Here is a 14,860-nt window from a genome sequence, read left to right on the forward strand (position 1 = left end):
GCAAAGGAGATAGACAGAGAGAGGAAGCATTGAAGCAAGCAGGGAGAGAGGTTAGTAGTACAGTGGTTCCCAAACTTGGGGTCCGGGACCCATGTTGGGTCGCCTAAAATTTAAATAGAGTCCCCTGAGAGAATCTTTAATCGTATCAAACACATTAATAACTTGTTTATCTTCAAATGGGTATAGAATACAATATTTTAGAGTCAACTAAGGTGCTTTCATGTCATTATGTGGGGCCTAACATTTTGTGAAATATAAAGACAATTTAAATATCAAGTACACCGAACAAAAATAAACATTTTACTGAGTTACAGTTCATATAAGGAACTAAGTCAACATCATCAGTACTGACTTACCGCTCTTATGTAGTAAATAAGTAGTGAAACATGTATTATTGAGTAGAACTTGTAAGGTAGTGATAAATAGTAAGTTAGTTTTTTTCATGCGGATGTGGCAGTATACTGGCTTCTGGTGGCGACTTGAAAAAATGGTGTAATAGGAACTATTACAAATTGATGCTCCTTGAAAGTAAATACTAGTGCTTTAAAAAGTACTTAAGTCCATGAATTTTACTTGCCACGGTCTGTACGAACCCTGAATACCCCATAATGACGATGTGAAAAAGGTTGCACATTTTTGAAAATGAAATACATAAATCTAATTTATAAGTATTCACACCCCTTTGCTATGACACTCCAAATTGAGCTAAAGTGCATCCAATTTCCTTTGATCATCCTTGAGATGTCACTACAACTTGATTGGAGTCCACTGGTGGCCAATTCAATTGTTTGGACATGATTTAGAAAATAAACACACCTGTCTATATAAGGCCCCACAGTTGAGTGCATGTCAGAGCAAAAACCAAGGTATGAGGTTGAAGGAATTGTCCATAGAGCTTTGAGACGGGATTAGGTCGAGGCACAGATCTGGGGAAGGGTAGCAAAACATTTCTGCAGCATTGACGGTCCTCGAGAACACAGTGGCCTACATCATTCTTAAATGGAAGAAGTTTGGAATCACCAAGACTGTTGCTAGAGCTGGCCTCCCAGCAAAACTGAGCAATCGGGAGAGAAGGGCCTTGGTCAGTGAGGTGACCAAGAACCTGATGGTCACTCTGCAGAGTTCCTCTGTGGAGATGGGAGAACTTTCCACGAGGACAACCATCTCTGCAGCACTCTACCCATCAGGCCTTTTATGGTAGAGTGGCCAGATGGAAGCCACCCTTCAGTAAAAGGCACGACAGCCCGCTTGGAGTTTGCCAAAGGACTCTCAGACCATAAGAATCAATATTCTCTGGTCTGATGAAACCAAGATTGAACTCTTTGGCCTGAATGCCAAGCTTCACGTCTGGAGGAAACCTGGCACCATCCCTACGGTGAGCATGGTGGTGGCAGCATCATGCTGTGGGGATGTTTTTCAGTGGCAGGGACATTGGAGACTAGTCAGGATCAAGAAAAAGATGAACGGAACAAAGTACAGAGATCTTTGATGAAAACCTGCTCCAGTGTGCTCAGGACCTCAGGTTCACCTTCCAACAGGACAATGACCCTAAGCGCACAGCCTAGACAACGCAGGAGTGTTTTCGGGACAAGTCTCAATGATCTTGAGTGGCCCAGCCTGAGCCCGGACTTGAACCCGATATAACATCTATGGAGAGACCTGAAAATAGCTGTGCAGCGACGCTCCCCATCCAACCTGACAGAGCTTGAGAGGATCTGCAGAGAAGAATGGGAGAAACTCCCCATATACAGTTGTGCCGAAGTTGTAGAGTTATACCCAAAAAGACTCGAGGCTGTAATCACTGCAAAAGGTGCTTCAACAAAGTACTGAGTAAAGGGTCTGAAAACTTATGTCAATGTAAATTGTTTCTTTTTATACATTTGAAAAAATTCTAAACCTGTTTTTGCTTTGTCATTATGGGTATTGTGTGTAGATTGAGGGGGGGAAAAAAACGAATCAATTTTCTAACAAGGCTGTAATGTAACGCAATGTGGAAAAATTCAAGGGGTCTGAATACTTTCCGAATGCACTATAACTAGCAGTATGTTTGGAACATCCAATCGCGTTATCGAATCAATACATATGCAGTGAACAAATATCAACGCAACATGCAACAATTTCAAAGATTTTACTGAGTTAGTTCATAAAGAAATCAGTCAATTGAAATAAATTAATTCGGCCCTAATCTATGGATTTCACATGACTGAATACAGATATGCATGTGTTGGTCATAGATACGTTAAGGTAAGGGCGTGGATCAGAAAACCAGTCTGTATCTGGTGACCACCATTTGCATTATGCAGCGGGATCCTTCACAGAGTTGATTAGGCTGTTGATTGTGGCTTGTGGAATGTTGTACTACTTCTCTTTCTGGATATTGGCGGGAACTGGAACATGCTGTCGTACACATCAATCCAGAGCACCCCAAACATGCTCAATAGGTGACATGTCACATGAGTATGCAGGCCATGCAAGTACTAGGACCTTTTCTTTGTATACAGATCCTTGCGACATGGGGCCATGCGTTATCATGCTGAAACATGAGGTGATGGCGGCGGATGAATGGCACGACAATGGGCCTCAGAATCTCATCACCTTATCTGTGCATTCAAATTGCCATCGATTTTAAATGCAATTGTGTTCACTGTCCGTAGCTTATGCCTGCCCATACCATAACCCCATGGGGCACTCTGCTCACAACGTTGACATCAGCAAACCGCTCGCCCACACGACGCCATACCGCTGTCTGCCATCTGCCCGGTACAGTTGAAACCGGGATCATCCGTGAAGAGCACACTACTCCAGCGTGCCTGTGGCCATCGAAGGTGAGCATTTGGTTGTGCAAACCCAGTTTCATCAGCTGTCTGGGTGGCTGGTCTCAGACGATCCCACAGGTGAAGAAGCTGGATGTGGAGGTCCTGGGCTGGCGTGGTTACACGTGGTCTACGGTTGTGAGGCAGGTTGGACATACCTCCACATTCTCTAAAACGATGCTTATGGTAGAGAAATGTACATTCAATTCTCTAGCAATCGCTCTGGTGGACTTTCCTGCAGTCAGCATGCCAATTGCACGCTTCATCAAATTGAGACATCTGTGGCTTTGTGTTGTGTGACAAAATGGCACATTTTAGAGTAGCTGGTTATTGTCCCTAGCACAAGGTGCACCTGTATGATCATGCTGTTTCATCAGCTTCTTGAAATGCCACACCTGTCAGGTTGATGGATTATCTGGGCAAAGGAAAAATGCTCACTAACAAGATGTAAAAAAAATCATGTCATTTGCATGATCAATATTTATGATCGCTTTGTTTCAGCCACAGTTACAAGGATGACATGCTATACCCTGGGTTGTCCTGAACATAATTAAGAAAAAATATTGTGAAGAAAATGAGCCGCGGAACACGCACTTGAATGCACTCATGACTCATTCTATACGCACCAAAATTACAATGTTTGTCTGAAGTGCCTTTTGTGCCCACCTGACCCAGATTGTGATGTATGTAATGTTTCTGGATTGTGTAAACAACAACAGTAATTGTGTGATGGTGGGGATGCAGGGCTGTGTTCCAAACAAACTGCAAGTGTGCTTGCCTCAGTTCCTCAATGGAAAAGCTAGGAGAGCTAAAAAATAAATTTAAAAAACACCTCATAGTTGAAGGCTCTTTCCTTGAGTCATTAAAGTGCATTGAAATAACTTAGAAACTGTACACAGTTTGGAGAGGTGTGGGGCCACTTGGAGACAACAGTTAGACCTCTCACTCAAACCTTTGTAATATTTTTTTCTTATCTTGCATCTACTCCAATGTAAATGTATATTCTTATGTTATTGAATGTATTCAAATTTCGTTATTGACAAATGCTGTGTAAGTACAGTAAATGTAAAATAGACAATCAGCAGTGCAATGTTTGGATTCAGTGTGGTGTCAATTGAACTGTTGTGGCCTCACCTTTTGGTATGATAATTTCCCAGTAATCTCAAGTCTTTCATTTGCTGCCATGGTCATGCATATGCCTTTTATAGTTCTGTTAGAAACATTTCAATTTGTCCTTTTCCATATAGGCTAATTTCCATGCGTGTAAGGGGTAATTGAACTGTTTTCTGCATTACCACATCGTGTATAATTTAATTTGAATTTAAGGTAAGCAAATTTAATTTATCGTTCCTGAGAATACATTTGTGAAGAACTGAATCCCCGGCTTTGGCCAGCTCTAGGGAGAGTGGGTTGTTCCATATTTTCCATTTCCCAATGATGGAAACCACTGTGCTCTTGGAAACTTTGAACACTAGAAATTGTTTTATACCTTTCCCCAGATATATGCCTCATCACATTTCTATCCTAGAGGTCTATGGACAATTCCTTGGTATAATTTCTGCTCTGACGTGCATTGTCAACTGTGGAACCTTTTATATAGACAAGTGTTTCTTTTTAAATCATGTCCAAACAATTGAATTGGCCAAAGGTGGACTCCAATCAATTTGTAGTGACATCTCAAGGATGATCAAAGGAAATTGGATGCACCTGAGCTCAATTTGGAGTGTCATAGCAAAGGGGTGTGATTTCTGCATTTCTAAACATGTTTTGACTTTGTCGTTATGGGGTATTGTGTGTAGATGGGTGAGAAAAAAATCTATTTAATCCATTTTGAATTCAGGCTGTAACAAAAATGTGGAATAAATCAAGGGGTATGAATTATTTCTGAAGGCACTGTAGACAAGGCATTTGTCTACTCATCTGAAGGACCATCATTTACATGGGATTTTTAAAGAGAAGAGTGCTTGGCCAGACTCTCAGCTCTATGTGCATTTGAATCTGGAATGATAATACCCTTTTCCCCCACAAAGTGTATGGAACCACACACACTCAAATGTACGCACACACTTTTGTATAGAAGTATAGAGGGCCATCTGTCCTCTCTGGCCATACAGATCTGGGAAAACAATGAAGGCTCCTTGACATGTCAAAATTTCATCTCACTCAGAATTTGATGTCATCCCTGTCTCTCACAAAGGGAACTACAGAGATGATCGTCAACTCTGTCAGTTTCTATTAATCATAAATAGTGATGTCTGAAAACTTTGGTATTTTAGTGTTTCTGTGGGCTTGGTTGTTATTTGTGGATAAAGTGACTTTATACTAAAAGAGTTGAATGAAGTATTATACCCGTCATCTTGCCTCTGACCGATTCCTTTCCCCTCCACTTCTTTGCATTTAGCTAAACTGTTGTAGCCTCTGAGTTTTTACTCATTAGTCTGAATAATAACTGTCACTAATTCAAGCTGTTCTAGAATGGCTTTGTGAATAGAGAGAGAGAGGGAGGATAGAGAGGCCTTGGGGGGGCACAAAAAAATAACACTGCAGCCAGAGAAATGAACTTGATGATCTCAAGGGGGTGAAGGGGGGGATTGCCGTTCCCTGCTCCTGACAATCAAAATTAGATTGGCCAGCACTGTGTCAACACTGGCCTCTGCTTAAGGCATGACAGGGGCAGGGGGACAACACCCCCCTCACACAGTTTTTGAGAGTTTGCCATGTGAACTATGGAGACCCCACAGAGCCTTTCACTGACTGTGCAGGCTTTAAAGAAATGCACAACCCTTTTCATAAACCAACCCCTTCCCTCTACTCAATATTTTGTGACAAACACATCCTCTCAGTCCATGATTGTGTTCTTTAGTAGTATTTTGTGAAAATGTTGTGTCAAGTAACTGGAAAGGAAAAGTCAATGTGCAAGCAAAGATTTGTTTTTTTATTCTCCAATCTATGGTAAAGATAAAATAAACTATCTATGAATAATTGTGTGTGGCTGTACATCCACAATCCTGATTTGACAATTGCATGTGTAATCCCACTCTTTTGGACATAACTTGAATGGTAAATCAAGTGGCAACTTAAATTGTCATATTTGGCTCTGTAGAGAAAAAATTGGCATCTGGGTGCCATACTCTTTAGTCTGGGTTTCGGCACCAAAATGTTACTTTTATATATTTCTGCTTCTAATCTTTGCTTTGTAATCTTCACTTGAAACCACAGTGCACAGAATTGTAATTGCAATGACATGCAGTTGAATTAAGCAAAGCAGTATATGTAGCCTATGGCCATCGGCCACAGATGTAAACTTCAGAAAATGATGGAATTTTGACCAACTTAATTTTCTTATTTCAACAATTCTGGTGGTAGAGCAACCTCCTTCATATCCGTCTTCAAAAGCAATTATTCACCTTCTTTGTTGGTCTTTTATTAAGCTACGCAGCAAATTCTCCAGTGTTAAATTTAAGGCTGTGGCTGGGGATCCAACTTTTTCCAGACTTTCTTTTATATGCGGGTCACATTCTGCGCATGTTTCTTTACCTCTACTTTACACACACATTTTTGTGGTCTCCTTTCACATTTCTCACTGTCGATTTGTGAATGATAATTCCAGTTTTACTGGTGAACCGTCCATGCAGCATCTGCATATCAACCATTTGATCTCAATCAGTTTCATGGGGACATGCATTTAGATCTTGAGTTATACAGTGTTTCGAACTAGTCTACAGTGTTGTTTTGAATGATGTATAGTGAGTGAATTTCAGAGCAGATGCCGTTAACAATATGTAGCATAGCCCTTCTCAAACCCTGGTCCGTGGACCGGCGCCAGTCCGTGGAGGAATGCTTGTCAGTCCCTGGAATATTTGTCTTGACTAAATTCTTGCCCTAGGCCTACTTAACGATGCATGCTGCAGTAAACAAATTGTGTTGCCATGATGAAGTATAGCACACCAAACACACACACACACAAGCTAACCCTGCTGTGCAGCCTGCACGCTCTTGCTCTCCCTTTTAGTTAACCATGGCCTGCTTTAAACAAAAGCAACTAGATTAGTATTTTAATGTAAAAGAAGGTACATTTTTTTAGGTCCACTGAGGCAAAAAAGTATCATCCATTCACTTGATAGTACGCTACATCAAGTTTGGATTTGTTTCAAATAACAGCTGCCTGCCAAAACCAGTCTGTGATGTCAGACTTGCCTCCGCAACATGCTATGAAGCCATCAAATGTGCAGACATTTAGAAACAAAGCATCCACATCTCAAGGTTAAACGAACGAGGTGAGCAGACCAACCAATCAAAAATGCTGTACAATATTTTCACAGACAACGAGAGTTTACTGAAGGCTTCATACTTACTCTCTCATAACATTTCCAAGTGCCAGGCTTCTTTCACTATAGTTGAAAAGTTGGTCATTCCCTCAGTCTGGATGCTTGCCGAGAGATTTTGGGCCCAATTGCTGCTACAAAGATCAGTGAAATACCACTTTTCAATGACAATGTCATGTGTAGAATCCAGGATATGGCAGATGATAGAGTCACAGGTTTTAGACCGAGCACACTCATCGAATTGCTTTGCAATCCAATTAGATGAGACAGACATTTCAAATGCAGCCCAACTTCTTGTATATAAACTTAGCAAAAAAAGAAACATCCTTTCACGGTCAACTGCGTTTATTTTCAGCAAACTTAACATGTAGATATTTGTATGAACATAAGATTCAACATCTGAGACATAAACTGAACAAGTTCCACAGACATGTGACTAACAGAAATGGAATAATGTGTCCCTGAACAAAAGTAACAGTCAGTATCTGGTGTGGCCACCAGCTGTATTAAGTACTGCAGTTCATCTCCTCCTCATGGATTGCACCTCATGCCACCTTGCAGCATGCCTAAGGCACGTTCATGCAGATGAGCAGGGACCCTGGGTGTCTTTCTTTTGGTGTTATTCAGAGTCAGTAGAAAGGCCTCTATAGTGTCCTAAGTTTTCATAACTGTGATCTTAATTGCCTACCGTCTGTAAGATGTTAGTGTCTTAACGACCATTCCACAGGTGCATGTTCATTTAATTGTTTATGCTTCATTGAACAAGCATGGGAAACAGTGTTTAAACCCTTTACAATGAAGATCTGTGAAGTTATTTGGATTTTTACGAATTATCTTTGAAAGACTGGGTCCTGAAAAAGGGACGTTTCTTTTTTTGCTGAGTTTAGTTGCCACTTTCCAAAAAAAGCTGGGCATCAGGAGAGACCAAGTGGATAGAGGCATTTTCGATATGTTCCCCCCCTATTCTCAACTCTGGCTGACAAGGGGGATGTGGACATTGATCACATGCGTAAATTGATGGGGTCACATCTGAGCCAAACTCTGATCAAATTCGAGGATTACTTCCCCTCACAATCTTATCCCCGCTCGGGAAGCGATGGATGAGTAGTCCGTTCACCAACACTGAAGAGACTCAGCTTGTCACCTGTTCTTTAGGATAAACTATTGGCGCTGTCCTGTGACCAAGGCATACACGCTCATTTTAATGAGATACGCCTTTCCACATTCTGGCTGTTCAGCAACTCAGCGAGATGGGAGTGAAGACGTTCATCCCTTTTTATTCCACATACTTATGTGAGACCAGCTTTTCCTCTCTTGCTGCAACAAAATTAAAATATCGCAGCAGACTGGCTGTTAAACACTTTGAGAGTATCCCTCTCCTCCTTCCCTCCGAGGTTTGACAAGTGTCCAAGAGACAGGCACACCCATCTCAAATTGATTAGGTGAGTCAAACATGTTTAACTATTATATTTTTTTAAATAGTGTATATATTGAAAGAATGCAAGATTATGTTTATAAAAATTGAATTGTGGTTACATTGTGTATAATTACATTTTTTTAAATTGTTTTGTCATTTAGACTGTCAGCCTCTGAAGACAGCCCATACAGAAGGACAGATACAGACAGCCCCTGAAGAAAGCACAGAGAGAGACACTTCCCATGAGTACAAGACAGACAGACAAACCATGAAGGCAGCCAAGTATATACAAAGTTCATTCATTTAGTGAAAGTCAAAATAAATGCAATAAAATTGGTGTTTATAAACATGCAATTGTCAATTATTTTTTACCAAAGCGGTAAAAAAGGCCATGCCTTGCTGGTCCTTTGCACTAAAAAAGTTTGAGAAAGGCTGGCATAGCCTACCTGTGTACTTTGCTGAGTGGTGCATGCTGTTGAGTTTTGGCCATGTGAGACAAATGCAGTGGTGTTTTTGTCTTACAGTAACCTAATACTATGCCATTATATTCGATTCTGTTATGTAGAATACTATCATTATAGGATCTTACAGACATTGACTCAGTTTTGATCCAACTTTATTAAATGAGCAGCATTCACTAGAGCAGAGTGTGCCTAAAGTAGAGAATTAACACATATGCAGAAGAAAAAAAGGTTTGAGAAAAGTCGGATCTGCCGCCATTGCGTAAATTTAACACTGGTCAAGTGTCTATACTTTTCACTTTTAAGATAACACATTACTTAGTGTAAAGCCTTATTTGCATATTTCCTATACATGTTAATACATTTTGTATTGTTTAACGCAATACAACAAGTATTTAGGAAGGCCTTAAACTCATGGTTTTCAGGCCTGCAAGTCACATTATGATGGCTTGCAAGTGATATGTAATTCCTATTGGAATCCAGCCAGGGTGGGGATATCCAACATTTTGAATTTATATTCACCTGCAACCTACATTCAGAATAACTGCCAGGTTGGGAAGACTGAGATATGAGACTACCTAAACCATCTAAACTGGAACAACCATTTCAGTAACTGGTGCAATAAGTACAAGTAAGAGATTGAACTACAGTGCATTCGAAAAGTATTCAGACCCCTTGAGTTTTTCCTCATTTTGTTACGTTACAGGCTTATTCTAAAATTGATTAAATATGATTTTTTTTCATCAATCGATACACAATACCCCATAATAGCGAAGCAAAAACCGGTGTTTAGAAATGTTTGCAAATGTATACATTTTTTTAAACATGACATTTACATAAGTATTCAGACCCTTTACTCAGTACTTTGTTGAAGCACCTTTGGCAGCAATTACAGCCTTGAGTCTTCTTGGGTATGCCTTTGGCAAACTCTAAGCGGGTTGTCATGTGCGTTTTACTGAGGAGTGGCTTCTGTCTGGCCACTACCATAAAGGCTTGATTGGTGGAGCAGAGATGGTTGTCCTTCTGGAAGGTTCTCCCATCTCCACAGAGGCACTCTAGAGCTCTGTCAGAGTGACAATTGGGTTCTTGGTCACCTCCCTGAGCAAGGCCCTTCTTCCCCGATTGCTCAGTTTGGCCATGTGGCCAGCTCTATAAAGAGTCATGGTGGTTCCAAACTACTTCCATTTAAAAATGATGTAATCCACTGTGTTCTTGGGGACCTTCAATGCTGCAGAAATGTTTTGGTACCCTTCCTCAGATCTGTGCCTCAACACAATCCTGTCTCGGAGCTCTACGGACAATTCCTTCGACCTCATCATGGCTTGGTTTTTGCTCTGACATACACTGTCAACTGTAGGACCAGGTGTATGGCTTTCCAAATCATGTCCAATCAATTTAATTTACCACAGGTGGACTCCAATCAAGTTGTGGAAACAAAATGCACCTGAGCTCAATTTCGAGTCTCAAAGCAAAGGGTCTGAATACTTAGGTGCATACATTTCTAAAAACCTGTTTTCGCTTTGTCATTATGGAGTATTGTGTGTAGATTGATGGGGAAAAAAATATAAAATACATTTTAGAATAAGGCTGTAATGTAACAAAATGTGGAAACAGTCAAGGGGTCTGAATACTTTCCGAATGCACTGTAGTTTAGAAAATGTGTGTTTATTTGAGTAACATACCATTAATTAATCAAACAGTGTACATGCAAAAACAGATATTGAAACAAACAATTAAAAAAATCTACCTACAATAGAGCATGAGGAAATATGATTGGTGTGGTTTTGGTTTAATACTGGTTATTTTACACTGAGTGTTAATTTAACAACTGAATCAACACTAGAAATGTTCACTGAAAATCAACACAAGGTAACACTGGCCAATTTGCTGTGTAGTATTGTTGCAGAACAAAGATCATGAACTTCCTTAATTCCATATATGCACATTCTTAAATCCATGATATTGAGTGTGCAAGTGCACACTTTTGGAGAAGGATGGAAAATATCTGGATGTAGCCTAAAGCTGGTCCTTCACTGTATGAGGCATCCCACTCAACCCCTCCTGCTCCTCACTTTGGTTTCCGGGATGGAGATTGGGATGGAGCCGACCTCGGGGGTTGTGTTTTTGGAGGTTTGACCAATGACCTGGAATCTGTCAGTTTGTTCTAGTTGGCAATCTCTTGCCAGAACGCAGTGTGTGAGGAAAGCTTGCTGTGTCCTCGCATAACCTTTTAAAATTATTCACCAGGCCACCAGATTTTCAGCCTTTTAATCTTAGAAATTCACACCAAGAATTTGGGGGTATTTTTCTCCACCCTTATTCAATGTAATGCCATTTGTTTGTTGCTTTTTCGAAACACCATTGGAAGTCTCCTCATCCTTGTCTGATGTTGTGTTGCAGGTTGAAGTTGACGAGAAACTGAAAAAGAGGAAGGAGAGGTTTGGGATTCTCACCGCTGCTGCTGCAGTTGGGGCTGAAGACAGTGAGGTACAAAAGGTTTTGTTTTCATGTTCCTGGGCTATGACCTGTTGTTGCCAAAAGAGAGCTGGTCGGACTGACTTTCAAGTGATCAAACACTGCTGTGAGAAACATTCAAAATAAGTGAACGGAATGTTCACGTTGTTGTGTGTTGGGGAGGGGGGTATTAAAATGTTTTGTACGTCGCTATTAGAATGTTCTAGAACAGAAAGAACGAAGAATTGCCTAGTTCTGAAGGAACTGTAATTGGGCAATACCTCAATATTTAGCCAGTGTTTCAAAGAGAATCAAACTCAAACATTTAATTGATATTGTGAACCTATTTTTAGTCAATAGATGTGAAAATCTGTTGGGTAAATGTATTGTGAGTCATTTACAAGCGTAAATTATGGCTTTCTTTCCACAGAACCAAAATCCATATTCTTGGAAAATGTCCATAGTTCATAGGGGTATACAAGCCTAGAGTCTACCTTAACAGTTCAAAGTTTTTACCTTGATAGTTAAAAAAAAAAAAATGGAATGATTGTGATGTTTCCTTGAATGTACACATGAATTCCAGAGAATATCTGAGCGTGTCGATGACCTATATAGTCATCCAGTATTTTTGCTTACTTCTGCTCTTATGTTGTCTAGCATGTAATATGGTTATGAATTATTATGCATAACTAAGTCATCAAATGACTAGATCTCATATACACTACTGTTCAAAAGTTTGGGGTCACTTAGAAATGATTGTTCTTTGAAAGAAAAGCACATTTTTTGTCCATTAAAATAACATCAAATTGATGAGAAATACAGTGTAGATGTTAATGTTGTAAATGACTATTGTAGCTGGAAACGGCAGTTTTTTTTTATGGATATCTACATAGGTGTACAGAGGCACATTATCAGCAACCAATCACGCCTGTGTTCCAATGGCATGTTGTGTTAGCTAATCCAAGTTTATAACTTTAAAAGGCTAATTGATCATAAGAAAACCCTTTTGCAATTATGTTAGCACAGCTGAAAACTTGTTCTGATTAAAGATGCAATAAAACTGGCCTTCTTTAGACTAGTTGAGGATCTGGAGCATCAGCATTTGTGGGTTCGATTACAGGCTCAAAATGGCTAGCAACAAATAACTTTCTTCTGAAACTCGTCAGTCTATTCTTGTTCTGAGAAATGAAGGCTATTCCATGCGAGAAATTGCCAAGAAACTGAAGATCTCGTACAAAGCTGTGTACTACGCCCTTCACAGAACAACGCAAACTGTCTCTAACCAAAATAGAAAGAGTGGGAGGCTCCAGTGCACAACTGAGCAAGAGGACAAGTACATTAGTGTCTAGTTTGAGAAACAGACGCCTCACAAGTCCTCAACAGGCAGCTTCATTAAATAGTACCCGCAAAACACCAGTCTCAACGTCAACAGTGAAGAGGCAACTCCCAGATGCTGGCCTTCTAGACAGTGTTCCTCTGTCCAGTGTCTGTTCTTTTGCCCATCTTCATCTTTTATTTTTATTGGCGAGTCTGAGAAATTGCTTTTTCTTTGCAACTCTGCCTAGAAGACCAGCATCCCGGAGTCGCCTCTTCACTGTTGAAGCTGCCAGTTGAGGACTTGTGAGGCGTCTGTTTCTCAAACTAGACACTCTAATGTACTTGTCCTCTTGCTCAGTTGTGCACCGGGCCCTCCCACTCTTTCTATTCTGGTTAGAGACCGTTTGCGCTGTTCTGTGAAGGGAGTAGAACACAGCATTGTACGAGATCTTCAGTTTCTTGGCAATTTCTCGCATGGAATAGCCTTCATTTCTTAGAACAAGAATAGACTGACGCGTTTCAGAAGAAAGTTATTTGTTTCTAGCCATTTTGAGCCTGCAATCGAACCTAAAAATGCTGATGCTCCAGATACTCAATTAGTCTAAAGGCCAGTTTTATTGCTTCTTTAATCAGAACAACAGTTTTCAGCTGTGCTAACATAACTGCAAAAGGGTTTTCTTATGATCAATTAGCCTTTTAAAATAATACACTTGGATTAGCTAACACAACATGCCATTGGAACACAGGCGTGATGGTTGCTGATAATGGGCCTCTGTACACCTATGTAGATATTCCATAAAAAAATTGCCGTTTCCAGCTACAATAGTCATTTACAACATTAACAATGTCTACACTGTGTTTCTGATCAATTGTAATTTATTTTAATGGACAAAAAATGCTTTCCTTTCAAAAACAAGGACATTTGTTTTGACCCCCGACTTTTGAACGGTAGTGTATGTAAGGATGATGCTTGCCGTTCTAATGTCGCAGGTATCAGGCCTGTTAGTCTTCATACTGACTTGAAACTCTGACGTAATGTTTGTTTCCTCACCACCACTCATCATTCATATAATAATTCACCAATTTTAAGAAAGATCTATTTATTGTTGTTACACATGCATATACTTCAAATATAAATCCCGATTCTGTGGAGTCACAATTTACAATTAATTTTGTATATGCTCTTCTGTATACATTTGGCACACATGACAACATTTATGTAGAATGTTCCTTACATGTTCAGTTTTCCCCCCCATTTCAGGCAAAGAAGAGGAAACGCGCAGAACGATTTGGAAATAATTGATTCAATTTGACAATTTTTTTTACTTTTTTTAAAATGTCATTGTATTTTTTAAACTTGTAACTCTTGTTCTACAGTGGTAAAATACCAACCTATGCTGTTTAGTAAGAACAAATATTTACAGTATGTAAAAGTTTGGAAATTAAAGATCTTTTCCAATTTCCCACAAGTGTCCTAATAACCCTTGAGTAAACTTGTCCTATACAGTGGATTTAAAAAGTCTGCACACCCCTGTTAAAATGCCAGGTTTTTGTGATTTAAAATAATGAGACAAAGATAAATCATGTCAGAACTTTTTCCACCTTTAATGTGACCTATAACGTGAACAATTCAATTGAAAAACAAACTGAAATCTTTGAGGGGGGAAAATAAAAAATAAAAAACTCACAATAACCTGGTTTAAGGTTGTCTGCACACCCTTAAACTATTACTTTGTTGAAGCACCCTTTGATTTTATTACAGCACTCAGTCTTTTTGGGTAGGAGTCTATTAGCATGGCACATCTTGATGTGGCAATATTTACCCACTCTTCTTTGCAAAAGCGCTCCAAATCTGTCAGATTGCGAGGACATCTCCTGTGCACAGCCCTCTTCAGATCACCCCAGAGATGTTCAATTGGATTCAGGTCTGGGCTCTGGCTGGGCCATTCCAAAACATGAATCTTCTTCTGGTGAAGCCATGCTTTCGTGGATTTGGATGTGTGCTTTGGGTCGTTGTCGTGCTGAAAGGTGAACTTCATCTTCAGCTTTCTAACGGATGCCTGAAGGTTTTGT

General features: G+C 40.0%; 1 protein-coding gene across 2 annotated transcripts in view; it reads left to right on the forward strand.

Annotated features, from left to right (window-relative positions):
• LOC106583276 (SAP domain-containing ribonucleoprotein) overlaps nt 1–14,250 on the forward strand; it is a 64,791-nt gene extending 50,541 nt beyond the window's left edge. For both annotated transcript variants that reach the window (XM_014167244.2, XM_014167245.2), the window contains exons 10-11: nt 11,417–11,503; nt 14,049–14,250. In XM_014167244.2, the coding sequence (XP_014022719.1) occupies nt 11,417–11,503; nt 14,049–14,090 (129 nt within the window). In that variant the 3' untranslated portion in view covers nt 14,091–14,250. The remainder of the gene's footprint in view (nt 1–11,416; nt 11,504–14,048) is intronic.
• Nucleotides 14,251–14,860: the final 610 nt, after the last annotated feature.

This window comes from Salmo salar, chromosome ssa22 (genome assembly GCF_905237065.1).
Source record: "Salmo salar chromosome ssa22, Ssal_v3.1, whole genome shotgun sequence".
In the NCBI taxonomy this organism is placed as follows: Eukaryota; Metazoa; Chordata; class Actinopteri; order Salmoniformes; family Salmonidae; genus Salmo; species Salmo salar.